Source organism: Pogoniulus pusillus, chromosome 34 (genome assembly GCF_015220805.1).
Source record: "Pogoniulus pusillus isolate bPogPus1 chromosome 34, bPogPus1.pri, whole genome shotgun sequence".
Classification (NCBI taxonomy): Eukaryota; Metazoa; Chordata; class Aves; order Piciformes; family Lybiidae; genus Pogoniulus; species Pogoniulus pusillus.
This window is the reverse complement of record NC_087297.1, coordinates 3,271,501-3,282,500: the sequence shown is the minus strand read 5'-3', so window position 1 is coordinate 3,282,500 and position 11,000 is coordinate 3,271,501. Positions and strand designations below refer to the sequence as shown.

Sequence of the window (11,000 nt, the reverse complement as noted above, 5' to 3'; positions counted from 1 at the left end):
AACCAAGATCACTCAAAGGTAAGTACTAACCCCCCCCCACACCTCCTCCCTTTCCTTCCCCCTCCTGCCCCTCTCTCCGTCTCCCCGTCAACGCCGCGGTGGGCAGCCCCAGCCCGGCTCCGCGGCTCCCTCTCCGGCGGTGGTAACCCCGCTTCACCCCTTAAATAGCCGCCCTCGCCGCTAACAAGCCCCAAAGCAAAGCCGGGTGTGGGTGCTGGTGGTGGTGGTGGGAGAGACCCCGAGCAGAAACGGCCGGTGCGAACCCAAAACTCTGGGCGCTGGGCAAAGTTGCGGTCGGGAGCGGCGGTGACAGCCCGCTGCGGCAGCCCCGGGGCCCGGGTCCGCCTCCCTGCCTCCATCCATCCCTCCCTCCCTCCCTTCCTCCGCGGGCGCGGAGCCGCAGCCTCCCCGCCAACAGCTGGGCTTTTTTAATAAATCATAACAATAACACACACGCAGGGGGGAAAAAAAAAAAAGAAAAAAAAAGAAAAAAGAAAAGTTGCGGGATTGCCCCTTCCCGGCTCGGCCCTCGGTGCTCGGCGGTCCCGGCGGGCGAGGCGAAGTTTGGGGGTGAGCGGCTGGGGGTGGGGAGGGCCGGAGCGAGTTAGGGCTGGGGAGGAATGTGGCGCCGGCTGTCACGTGAAGCGGCCCCTCGCCGCCGAGGGGGCTTGTGCGAGGGGTGGGGGGAAATCGATAGCCCGGCATCCGCCGGGGGAGCGGCGGAGCGGCGCGGAGAGGGGGGTGCCTTGAGCCCCAAGTCTTAGAGACTCATCCCGGACCCCCGAAGGAGGCGCGGGAGAGGGGGGGTGGGAAGCCCGGGACCCGAAGGAGGACAAAGGGCGGTTTGTGTGGCTGTGGCGGGGCCGGCAACGTCCCGGCTCGGCCGCCCCCTCCTCCCCCCGCCCAGCGCGGCCTGGCGCGGGCCGCCCCCCGCCGGCCCGGCGGGCCCCTCGCCGCCGCCCCTCAGCTCTTCTCGGTGCGGGGTGTCTCCTATCCGGGCCCCCAGAGGAGCGGGCAGCCGTTGGCCGCCCCTCCACCACCTCCCTCAGGGGGTCGGGAGCCGTTAGCCGCCCCCCCCCCCCCCCCCCCCCCGCCAAGAACCGGGAGCCATTGGCCTCGGCGGACGAGCGGGCGCAGGGGCTTCTCCCCGGCTGCCGGCGGGGAAGGAGGCTGAGGGTGGCTGTCAGCTCCCATAAACATCTCTGTCTGGACGGGCGCATGCCTCCCGGGTTGGTCTGTACATTGCAGAGAAGTTGAATAAAGCCTGGGTTGCGTCAGGTCAGAACATCTCTTAAGTTGTCTACTTTTTGAGGCGGGGGGCGGAGGCGCGGGGGTGGGAAAGGCCTGCGGAGCTGCGGGGAACTTGTGCGGCCCGGGGGGCTGCCTGCGCTCGGCGAGCCCCGGCCGGGGCGGTGATCCCGAGCCTAGCGGCAGGGCCTTGTTTTCCTCTCGGCTGGGCTGGCGTGCTCCGGAGGCGAGGTGCTGGAAGCCAGTGCAGTTCCTTAGTTAGAAAGCGGCAGCGAGGTCTGCTTTATGGACTTGTATAGGAGGGCCTGGCAAAAAAGAAAACCATCCCCGCAAACCTGCTTAGACTCACAGAATCGTTTGGGTTGGAAAAGACCTTTAAAGATCATCGACTCCAACCATGATCTAACTCCACCAGGTCTGGTGCTAAATCATGTCCCTCAGCACCACATCTCTGCATGAAACAACTCCTTCCAGGAGTTCCCTCTTCAAAATCCTCCTGTTGACATAAGTGAGCTTTAGAGCAGGATTTTAATTTTCTTGTTTGCCTTTTGTTTGTTTTAATCGCGTTTAATTCCCCCCCCCCCCTCCTTTAAACTCTCCAGATATTATGTAAAGGGAATAAAGGGTGCCTTGAATTTACTGCTTTACCTGCTGCCGTATCTAGTTTACCAAAGTTTGTGCGGTTCAGTGGTGCTTTTGTTTGGCATCCCCTGTAGAACAGAGGAGCCGCTCTTCCTTTACCTTTTAAAAATGATACCACAATGAAACTTCTGTTGCTGGAGCATGCACTGATATTCCGAGCTTCCCAGGGAGGATTTATTTACTGGTGCATGAGAATTTTGGGGGCCAGTAGGAGAGGCGAGCAATTAGCTATATTTGCAAAAAGAAAAGAAAGAAAAGATGCTGGGAAACTTGAACTGGAAGGTAGCCTTAGACCTCCAAGTAGTTAAGTGCTAAGGAATAAACCTGCAGAATTAATTTGCAGATAGAGGAAATTGTTCTCCTGTTAGACATTGGGTGTGCTGTACTGGCGGTTATTTGTTAGGTGCTTCAGATATCTTCCCCATAAACATCACAGTTGAACCCAAAAAGCTGAGCTTCCATTTTATGTGGAGGTATGGGCTTTGCCTTCCTCCTGCACCAGCAGCCCGAGAGTCCCTAAAACGAGAAGCCAGCAACACTGCACGACTCGGATGGAGCAGCTTGGATTTGCTGACAATAAGCCCCTGACTTAAGGAAACCACTTAATGATCAGCATAGAGGTGACAGAGATTTCTTTAGAGTCTTATTTACTATTTTCCAACCGAAAACCAGGCAGTAAATCAATCATCATCTGTAATTATTGCTGTAGTAATTACCTTAGGGGGGGTAGGTTATCATTCTTGGTGGCCTTTGTTCAAATCATCTTTTTCATTTCCCCTGGTTTTATTTTTTTTCCTCGAATCATGTCAGGGTTTTTTTTTTTTCCAGTTGGCTTTTTTTTTTTTTTCTGTGAGGCGATTAATAGTGTTGTGAAAGCAGCCTGCTTGTGAGAGGCCTGAAAGGGCTGATAATGTGATTCCTCTGCGAAGTTGGAGGGTGCTTGCCTGGACCTAGCATTTAAATCCACTGCTAAGAGTCTGCCCATCAGTTATTACATCTTCATTCTGAGTGAACAAACAAAAGCTGTAAGTAAAAAAAAAAACCCAAACAACAACCAAAAGCTGCAAGGAGAATTTCAGCTGCACCTCCAGTACAGCCTTGATTTAAATTCCTCATTTCTTAAGTCTCGCTGATTTTAGTCAGTACCAAATAGAGTTCTGCAGTTTAAAAATAAACAATATCTAAAATAGCTTCCCTGAAAACCTGCTCTGTGGCTGCATGGAAATGAGTGATTGAAACTTGCGAGTCCTGTTTTAACGTCTAAATAAAATACAGAGTTACAGGTTACGTTTCCAATTTGTCATGTACTTAGCAACCCTTTCTGGGGGGAAGAGAGGAGAGATATTTTTTGATGTGTCTGTCACTTTTGATAACTTAATTTGAAACTTAGATCTTAGGGGAATAGTGATAGGAGGCAGGTAAATACATTAAAACAAAATGACAATTGAGGTTTTGATGTCGAATGCATGAAACTAATGTTGATCCGAGCTGGTGGGTGTTAAGAACTTGCTAATGATTGAATTTCTTCTATTCCTTCAAAATTCACTTATTTTTATTTTTAATTTGCCCTGATTTTTGTTTTCTGATTATTTTTATGTCCCTCTCACCCCAACCCCCCCCCACCTTGTGTTGGCTTCTTGCCAACTTTGACCTGCCTGTCCCCCTGCTTGTGGGGGAGGATTTCATCTCAGATTTGGACTTAGGAAAGGGGGGGGGGGCGAATTCATGACTAGCACAATTTAAGAGCAATAAAAACATCATTCTGAGGCAAAAGAAGGTTGTAATTGCTGTCTGTGAAAAGCACTGTCTCTTACAAATATACTGGAGGGTTGTAGTGGGGGGAAAAGAGTCTCAGAAGGAGAGTAAATTATTTAACTTTCTGAAAAACTGTAATTTGAATATCTTGTTTTACTTTAGAAAGGAGGAATTAAAGTTCAGCTGCTGGCTTCTTTGAGGCAGAGGAGGGATCAGTTGTATCAAACTCATCAGTCCTGACCTATATTTCATTATACTGATTAATTTATTCTATTTCCTTGGCTAATTTCTGGGGAAAAAAAAAACCACCACAACAAACCCACAACTAAAAAATGTGAAATTTAAACAGCTGTTGGGTATTATTGACCCGATCAAAATCACCTACTGCATTTGGTGGGGGAGCAAGGGCAGCCGGAGAGAAGCAGGTGGGGAAGGCTAAGTCGGACTTACGGCACCTGTGTGTAAGCCCCAACAGAGCCTCTGTGCCTCTGAAAGGGTATTGAGGAAGGGCAATTGCTGTGGCTCCTTATACGCCTCACACTCAAGGGCAGTGCCTTTCCCTGAGTCAAACCGTGCTGGAGACGCTCTGAGATGAGACAGCAAGGAAAGAGAGGAGAGCAGCTCACTTGTGTCGTTTCATTTGGCCATTTGAGTGGTAAATCTTTTTTTGTGACTTGGCATCCTTTGTAGATATCACACTCAGGTTCCTGACTGCCTCCCCCTTCCCTCCCTTTTCTGGTTTTCTGGGGTTTTAGCTTTGATAGGGCTGCAGGTTTCTCTTTTGCCCTTAACTGCCTGCTTTTGATGAGAAACTTTGTCTAGAAACAAAGTTAAGGAAATACTGACACTTTCAGAGGAATCCAGGTCTTGGTCTGTACAAACCTGAGTGGAAACGTCCTCCTGCTAAATGTTAAACCCAAGATTCTTCAAGCTGAAATTGAGTGATATTCATGATGCTAAAGTCACCCCTGAAAATGACTGAAATTGTAGGTGTTAGATGAGCCAGCAGAAGAGAACTACACCAGCCCCATGTGCCTAATGGAAGCGCTGATCTCTGACAGCAATTTCTGTCTGAGGAAAAAAAAAACAAAAACCAACCCAAACCATAAAAATATTTTGTTACTCCTTCAGAGTAAATTTTTACTCACTGTAATTTCATATCCCACATTCGACTGCAGAAATAAAATGCCTGAGTGTTAGCTCCTAGGAAGATGAGAAGGAAAAATTTATCAGCTGTATTTTACATATCTGTGTTCTGCTTATAGAAGGTTTGTCTCTTGAAATATTTTGGCAAGCCCAGAGTGGCTCTTAAAAGTTGCTCCCTCTTTTTGAGGCAGCCTTGGTGCTCTTTCCATCCTGACTGAATTTTCAGCTGCGGCTCCGTTCAGGCAGAGTCTTGGTGGGCTGAGTAAATGGACCTTGGGTTGTAATTGTTTTCTCATCATAAACTCGAAGCTAACGGATGTTTTGAATGCAGAGGTGCAGGTGGTGCGGTGTAGTACCAGGGAAGGTAGAGCAGCAGTGGATTAAAACAAAAATCTTAGCAGCAGCAATAGCTCAGAGAGAATCTGTTGTTTGCATCCCCTTCAAACAGCAGCCTTTATGTTTTTGTCTAACTGTCAACTATTTGGATGTTTATTCTCAGCCCCAACCGGCTTCTAAATTGCATGAACTAGACTCGAAAGTCATTAGGTTGTCTGCTGATTAGGCTCTAATCAATCCAGCACAAACAAAACCAGCAATTAGTATCGGCTTGATTTCGTGAACTTGACTTAAAGTTTCCCCATCCCCAGCCCAAAGAACTTCTTCTGAACGGGCGTTTGCAGGAACTATGTTATTTTGGCATCATTGTTTTGCAGGGAGGGAAGAAAAAAATTCATAAGATTCCATTTGGCCTGAAAAGCAAAAACATCTGTTTGATGCATGAGTGGATTGCTGCCTTCTATTTGGCCATCCAAAAAAGGGCAAAAATTAAGATACTGAACATAAAAGAGCTCACGAGGAAAACCCAAATTACAAAGAGGATTTAAGATTAGCATCTTTTTATAATGCAGGCTATTTATAGCCTGCTCTTTTTGACTTGCCAAGGCATGCCCCAGCTTCTTCATATATTTAAAAAAAAAAATGAAATCTCTAAAGAACAAAACCATCCCCAACCTTTAGGACTATTGATTGCCTTTGGTGGTGTTGGTCTTGGTTAGCCGTGGGATTACAGCAATGCTGCCTCTTAATTTTAGGTGTCAATATGAGTTATATTGAATGTCAATGTCTACTTAAGAGCAGGTACTGCTATGAGGGAACACCTAAAGACCTGCACCTAAAGACCTGCTGGTTTATAAAGGTGAAATCTTGTGACGGAGAGAATCTTGAGAGGCTTGGAAGTGCTGCCTGTTCGGTTCGGTTTGATTTGATTTTCCTGAATTGCTGTTAACTTGTGTAACAAGGGAAGCTGTCAGCATGGAGGCACTTATCTAACGTGTAGGATAACGTTATCCACCATGATCTAAGATGTCTTGAAAGGCTTTATGTTGCTCTGTAATTCATTCAGCCTAATTTACAGCTGGTTTAGTGGCTCTCGTTTTCTTTGCTCTGGGACGCGACTTGGTGCTTTCAAACTCCCGCATTTTGGCAAAGCCTTCCTTTGGAGTAACTGTAAATGAGGAAAGGGTCTAGGAGAACTCTTTTTTTAATGTAGACTTATATGGATTCAGTGTTGTTTTGCTGCATAAAACACTGAAAATAAGATATTTGTAGTTGTTTCTTTAGATTGATTAAAATATAGCATAAATACTGATACGCTTAAGGCAGACCTCTTAGCATCTTTCCCTGGCTGTTTTGTACCATTTCCTTTGGTTCCTGTAGAATTGCCTGAGCTCAGAATCAATCCTGGGGCTGTGGGGTGGGGAAAATGTACTATTTCACTTAAATCAGAACCATCCCATGTTTACCTGTGCATCTGTATAGATCCCTGAAGGGGCAACACACAGATCTATGAAGAGCTGAGCTTGTTTTATTTGGTGCTGTACATAAAATCATTTCATTTGGAAAAGACCTCTTAAGATCATGTCTGTTTTCAGAGACAGTCTGGAGTGTCTTGCTACGAAGCATTAAAGTTTTGCAGTTGCTTTCTTGACAGAAGTCAGCACGAGAGAAGCTTTTAAACACTTTAAAATCATGATGCAACACTTGGCGTAGGATCCTGACAAAAGATGAATGTGCACAAGCTAAACGAAGTAACAAAGTGGTGAGATTTGGTTTGTTTTTAACATGAATTTCAGACAGCTTGAGCTCTATTTCACCTCAAGTATGAGTAATTATGCTAGTTTAGCAGTTATTAGAGATGAAAGAAATTCTGTTAGATGCGAGGTCTCCTTAACTTCAGTAGCTTTAGCTTTAGCCAGGATAATGATCAAGGAGTAGTTAGCCGTATGCCTAGGGACTGTGCTGTAGCAAAAGAGATAGGGCTGATCTTGGGGGTATCCTTATTGCAACAATTTCTAATTAACTTTTTTGCTCAGCCCTTTTATTTCCCTCCCTCCCAAAATAATAATAATAAAATACTCTGGTTTGTGTCCTTCTGTGCACAACAGTTGCCCTCTTCCAGTGGATTTTTAAACCAGCACCACTGACCTCTGTATTGACAATGCCAGCTAACACTGGCCACGCTTCCCTCCTCCCCCCCCATTTCACATTCCTTCACATTCAAACACTTCCCCCCCCCCCCCCCCCCCCCCCCCCCCCCCCCCCCCACCCCCCCCCCCCCCCCCCCCCCCCCCCCCCCCCCCCCCCCCCCCCTTCTCTTTCTATAACCCATAATTATCATGGAAATTATGCAGATGTATTTTTTTACCCCTCCTTTTCCTGGATTTAAATGTATCAGAAGGTTATCCATGCTCTGCTGGGTGCGTGTTTGAGCCTTGTCGGTTTTCCTTTAACTAGAGTGATGCTGTTGTTGTTCTGCAGCAACTTTGCTCTGTGCAGTTGGAGCTGTATAATGTGCGTTCAGAAGGGTTGGAGGCTCATTACTTACCAGTTCTGCACAATGAATGCCCAGTGAGAAGTTAGATTTGGGGGAGAAGTGTTTTCACCTGTTTTTTTTTATCACAGAAGCAAGCCAGAGGGGTGTTTGTTGAGTAGTGATTCATCTGATACTTTCACTTTTAAATACAGGTGCAATTAGGTGCAATTTTGCTTTTTAAGGGTAGGTTTCTTAGTCCTTCAAGGACTCTTGAAGTCATTTCTGTATCTGTTGGTGTAGTGATATCTGTTGATGTAGTGATTCCCCTCTCCTCCTTCTTTCCTTATGTGACAGAATCTTCCTATAGCTCTTTAAAAAGAGAGTGTCAGTACCTAGTGAGCATTCTTCAAACACCACTAGGCGTTAGCTAATCAAAAGAAAGTGTCAGTAGCTAGTTAGTTACCCTGCTTCATCAGCAACAGTCATTAGTTAATGACAGCAAAGTGTCAGTAACTAGTTACCTGTCTTCAAACACCACTAGGCTTTAGTGAATCGAATTAAGTGTCAGTAGCTAGTTAGTTACCCGTCTTCAAACAACACCAGTCATTAGTTAATCAGCCTCTTGGCTGAAGCAAAACACCACTTTTTTTGCCCTGAGATGAATGGACAGGATGTTGACAGTGAGAGTGGTGATGTTGTCCCTCCTTCTTTTGGAGAACTTAGTCACAATAACCTGGAAGAGGAATGCTGTCCTCAGCAGCAGGAAATGCACAGTCCCTCTCCTGCTTCTCAGCCAGACACTCAGGATTGTGGCCCTGGGCAGCCTGCTGTAGTTGGTGTTGTCCTTGCTGACTGCAGGAGTGTTGGGCAAGATGACCTTTGAGGGTCCCTTCCAACCTGATGTAGTCTGTGAATCTGTGATTGCACTGTGTGGAAAAGCGAGAGCATGTGTATGTCTAAAAGTGCTGGTTAACTACATGCTGAAGAGTGCTGGTTAGCAGCATGCTGAAAAGTGCTGGTTAACTGCATGCTGAAAAGTGCTGGTTAACAGCATGTTGACAGCTGGTTAGGAGCATGTTTAAAAGTGCTGGTTAACTGCATGTTGAAGAGAGCTGGTTAGCAGCATGGTCAAATCTAAAAGAGCTGGTTAACTACATGTTGAAAAGATCTGGTTAGCAGCATGCTTAAATCTCAATGTGCTGGTTAACTACATGCTGAAAAGTGCTGGTTAGCAGCACGGTCACATCTAAATGTGCTGGTTAACTGCATGTTGAAAAGTGCTGGTTAGCAGCGTGGTCACATCTAACTGCATGTTGAAAAGTGCTGGTTAGCAGCATGGCCACATGTAAATGCTGGTTAACTGCATGTTGAAAAGTGCTGGTTAGCAGCATGTTTAAATCTAAGAGTGCTGGTTAACTGCATGTTGAAAAGTGCTGGTTAGCAGCATGGTCACATCTAAATGTGCTGGTTAACTACATGTTGAAAAGTGCTGGTTAGCAGCATGGTCACATCTAAATGTGCTGGTTAACTACATGTTGAAAAGTGCTGGTTAGCAGCGTGATCACATCTAAATGTGCTGGTTAACTGCATGTTGAAAAGTGCTGGTTAGCAGCATGGTCACATCTAAATGTGCTGGTTAACTACATGTTGAAAAGTGCTGGTTAGCAGCGTGATCACATCTAAATGTGCTGGTTAACTGTATGTTGAAAAGTGCTGGTTAGCAGCATGTTTAAAAGTGCTGGTTAACTGCATGTTGAAAAGTGCTGGTTAGCAGCGTGATCACATCTAAATGTGCTGGTTAACTGCATGTTGAAAAGTGCTGGTTAGCAGCATGTTTAAATCTAAGAGTGCTGGTTAACTGCATGTTGAAAAGTGCTGGTTAGCAGCATGTTTATATCTAAAAGTGCTGGTTAACTGCATGTTGAAAAGTGCTGGTTAGCAGCATGTTTAAATCTAAAAGTGCTGGTTAACTGCATGTTGAAAAGTGCTGGTTAGCAGCATGTTTATATCTAAAAGTGCTGGTTAACTGCATGTATAAGTTGAAATGTGCTGGCTAGCAGCACTATAGATGGCTTTTGTGTACAATCTCTGAAACTTTACTCTTACTAGGTTGTGTTTTGCCAGGAAAAGGTATTTCAAGCAATGAATTATGTGGCTGTTGTTGTTGTTGTTTCTGGTGTGGGTTTTTTTAACGCTCACTTTTGTAGCTAACCTGTCAAGTTCAGCTGCCATCATTGACTCATTACCTTCTTGAAAGGAACTTTGCAAACAAAAACAAATACCTGCTGTGTGGCTGGACTGGATGATGTGATGTAGTGAGGCAGTGTCCTTGGAAAGAGCAGGCTGTGCTTTGATCAACAGAACTTTCTCTGGCACGGAATTGTGGTGGCTGGGTTGGTTTGGGGTTTTTTTTTGTTTGTCTGTTAGTTTTCCAGACAGGGTCAAGTGATTTTCTAACTTTGATAGTGGCAGTAGGAAGGAGCAGGGAGTGGGGAAGTTAATTATTTTCCACCTCGAAAGAATGCATTTATGAGGAAGGAACTTTGTGATTCACTGGTTCCAGGACAACAGGATGTCAAGATCCATGCCTGATGTAACATTTTCACTCTGAAGATAGGAGGAGGAAATGAGTTGCTATTGGTCTGTGTGCGCAGCCTCTGGGAAGGGATTGTGCTGCCTGACTTGGAGCTAGAGCGCAGGGAAAGGTTTGGTTTGTGATTTCTGCTGAATCTGCTGAGCAGAAGACTCACTCACCAGTCTGAAGTGTGCATCAGTGCAGGAAGATAGGCATCTCTAAGGCTAGGGCCAAGCCAAAGGGCTCGTGTGCTGCAAGGTGCTAGTGCTGCCCTGCTTGGTTTACAGGTGCCTGGTTACTTTTACTGGAGCAGTCACCTTGCACCAGGCTGCTTGAACACATCAAGTCTTATAAGGAATGGCTGCTGGAACTGGGGCTGCCCAGTCTGGAGAAGAGGAGGCTGAGGAGAGACTTTGTTGCCCTTTAGAACTACCACAAAGGAGGCTGCACCGAGATGGGGGTTGGTCTCTTCTCGCATGCAACAACTGACAGGGCAAGAGGAATTGCCTCAAGTTGTGCCAGGGGAGGTGCCAGGTTGGATATTAAGAACCATTTCTTCATGGAAGGGACTCTCAGGCACTGGAACAGGCTGCCCAGGGAGGTGTTGGAGTTACCACCCCTGGAGGTATTCAAAAGGTGCATGGATGTTGTGCTGAGGGACATCTTTAGTGGTAGTGGCTTACCAGCAGTGATAGGATTGTGAGCTTTAGGGGAGCAGGGACTTGATTATCTCAAAGGTCTCTTCAACCTCAACAGCTCTGTGGTTCTATGACTGAATGTATGTAACTCATAAGTGGGTTAGGGGTTTGTGAATGTTGTTGG

General features: G+C 46.3%; 1 protein-coding gene across 7 annotated transcripts in view; it reads left to right on the top strand.

Moving 5' to 3' along the window:
- The window catches only part of ZNF521 (zinc finger protein 521), a 394,083-nt gene that overhangs the window by 1,709 nt on the left and 381,374 nt on the right, over positions 1–11,000 (top strand). For 4 of the 7 annotated variants that reach the window (XM_064170480.1, XM_064170485.1, XM_064170481.1 and 1 more), the window contains one exon: positions 1–18. This exon is cut by the window's left edge. In XM_064170480.1, the coding sequence (XP_064026550.1) occupies positions 1–18 (18 nt within the window). Of the gene's footprint in view, positions 19–164; positions 571–1,200; positions 1,279–4,153; positions 4,301–11,000 lie in introns of those variants that run through there. The other 3 variants (XM_064170486.1, XM_064170487.1, XM_064170484.1) reach the window with 3 other exon arrangements.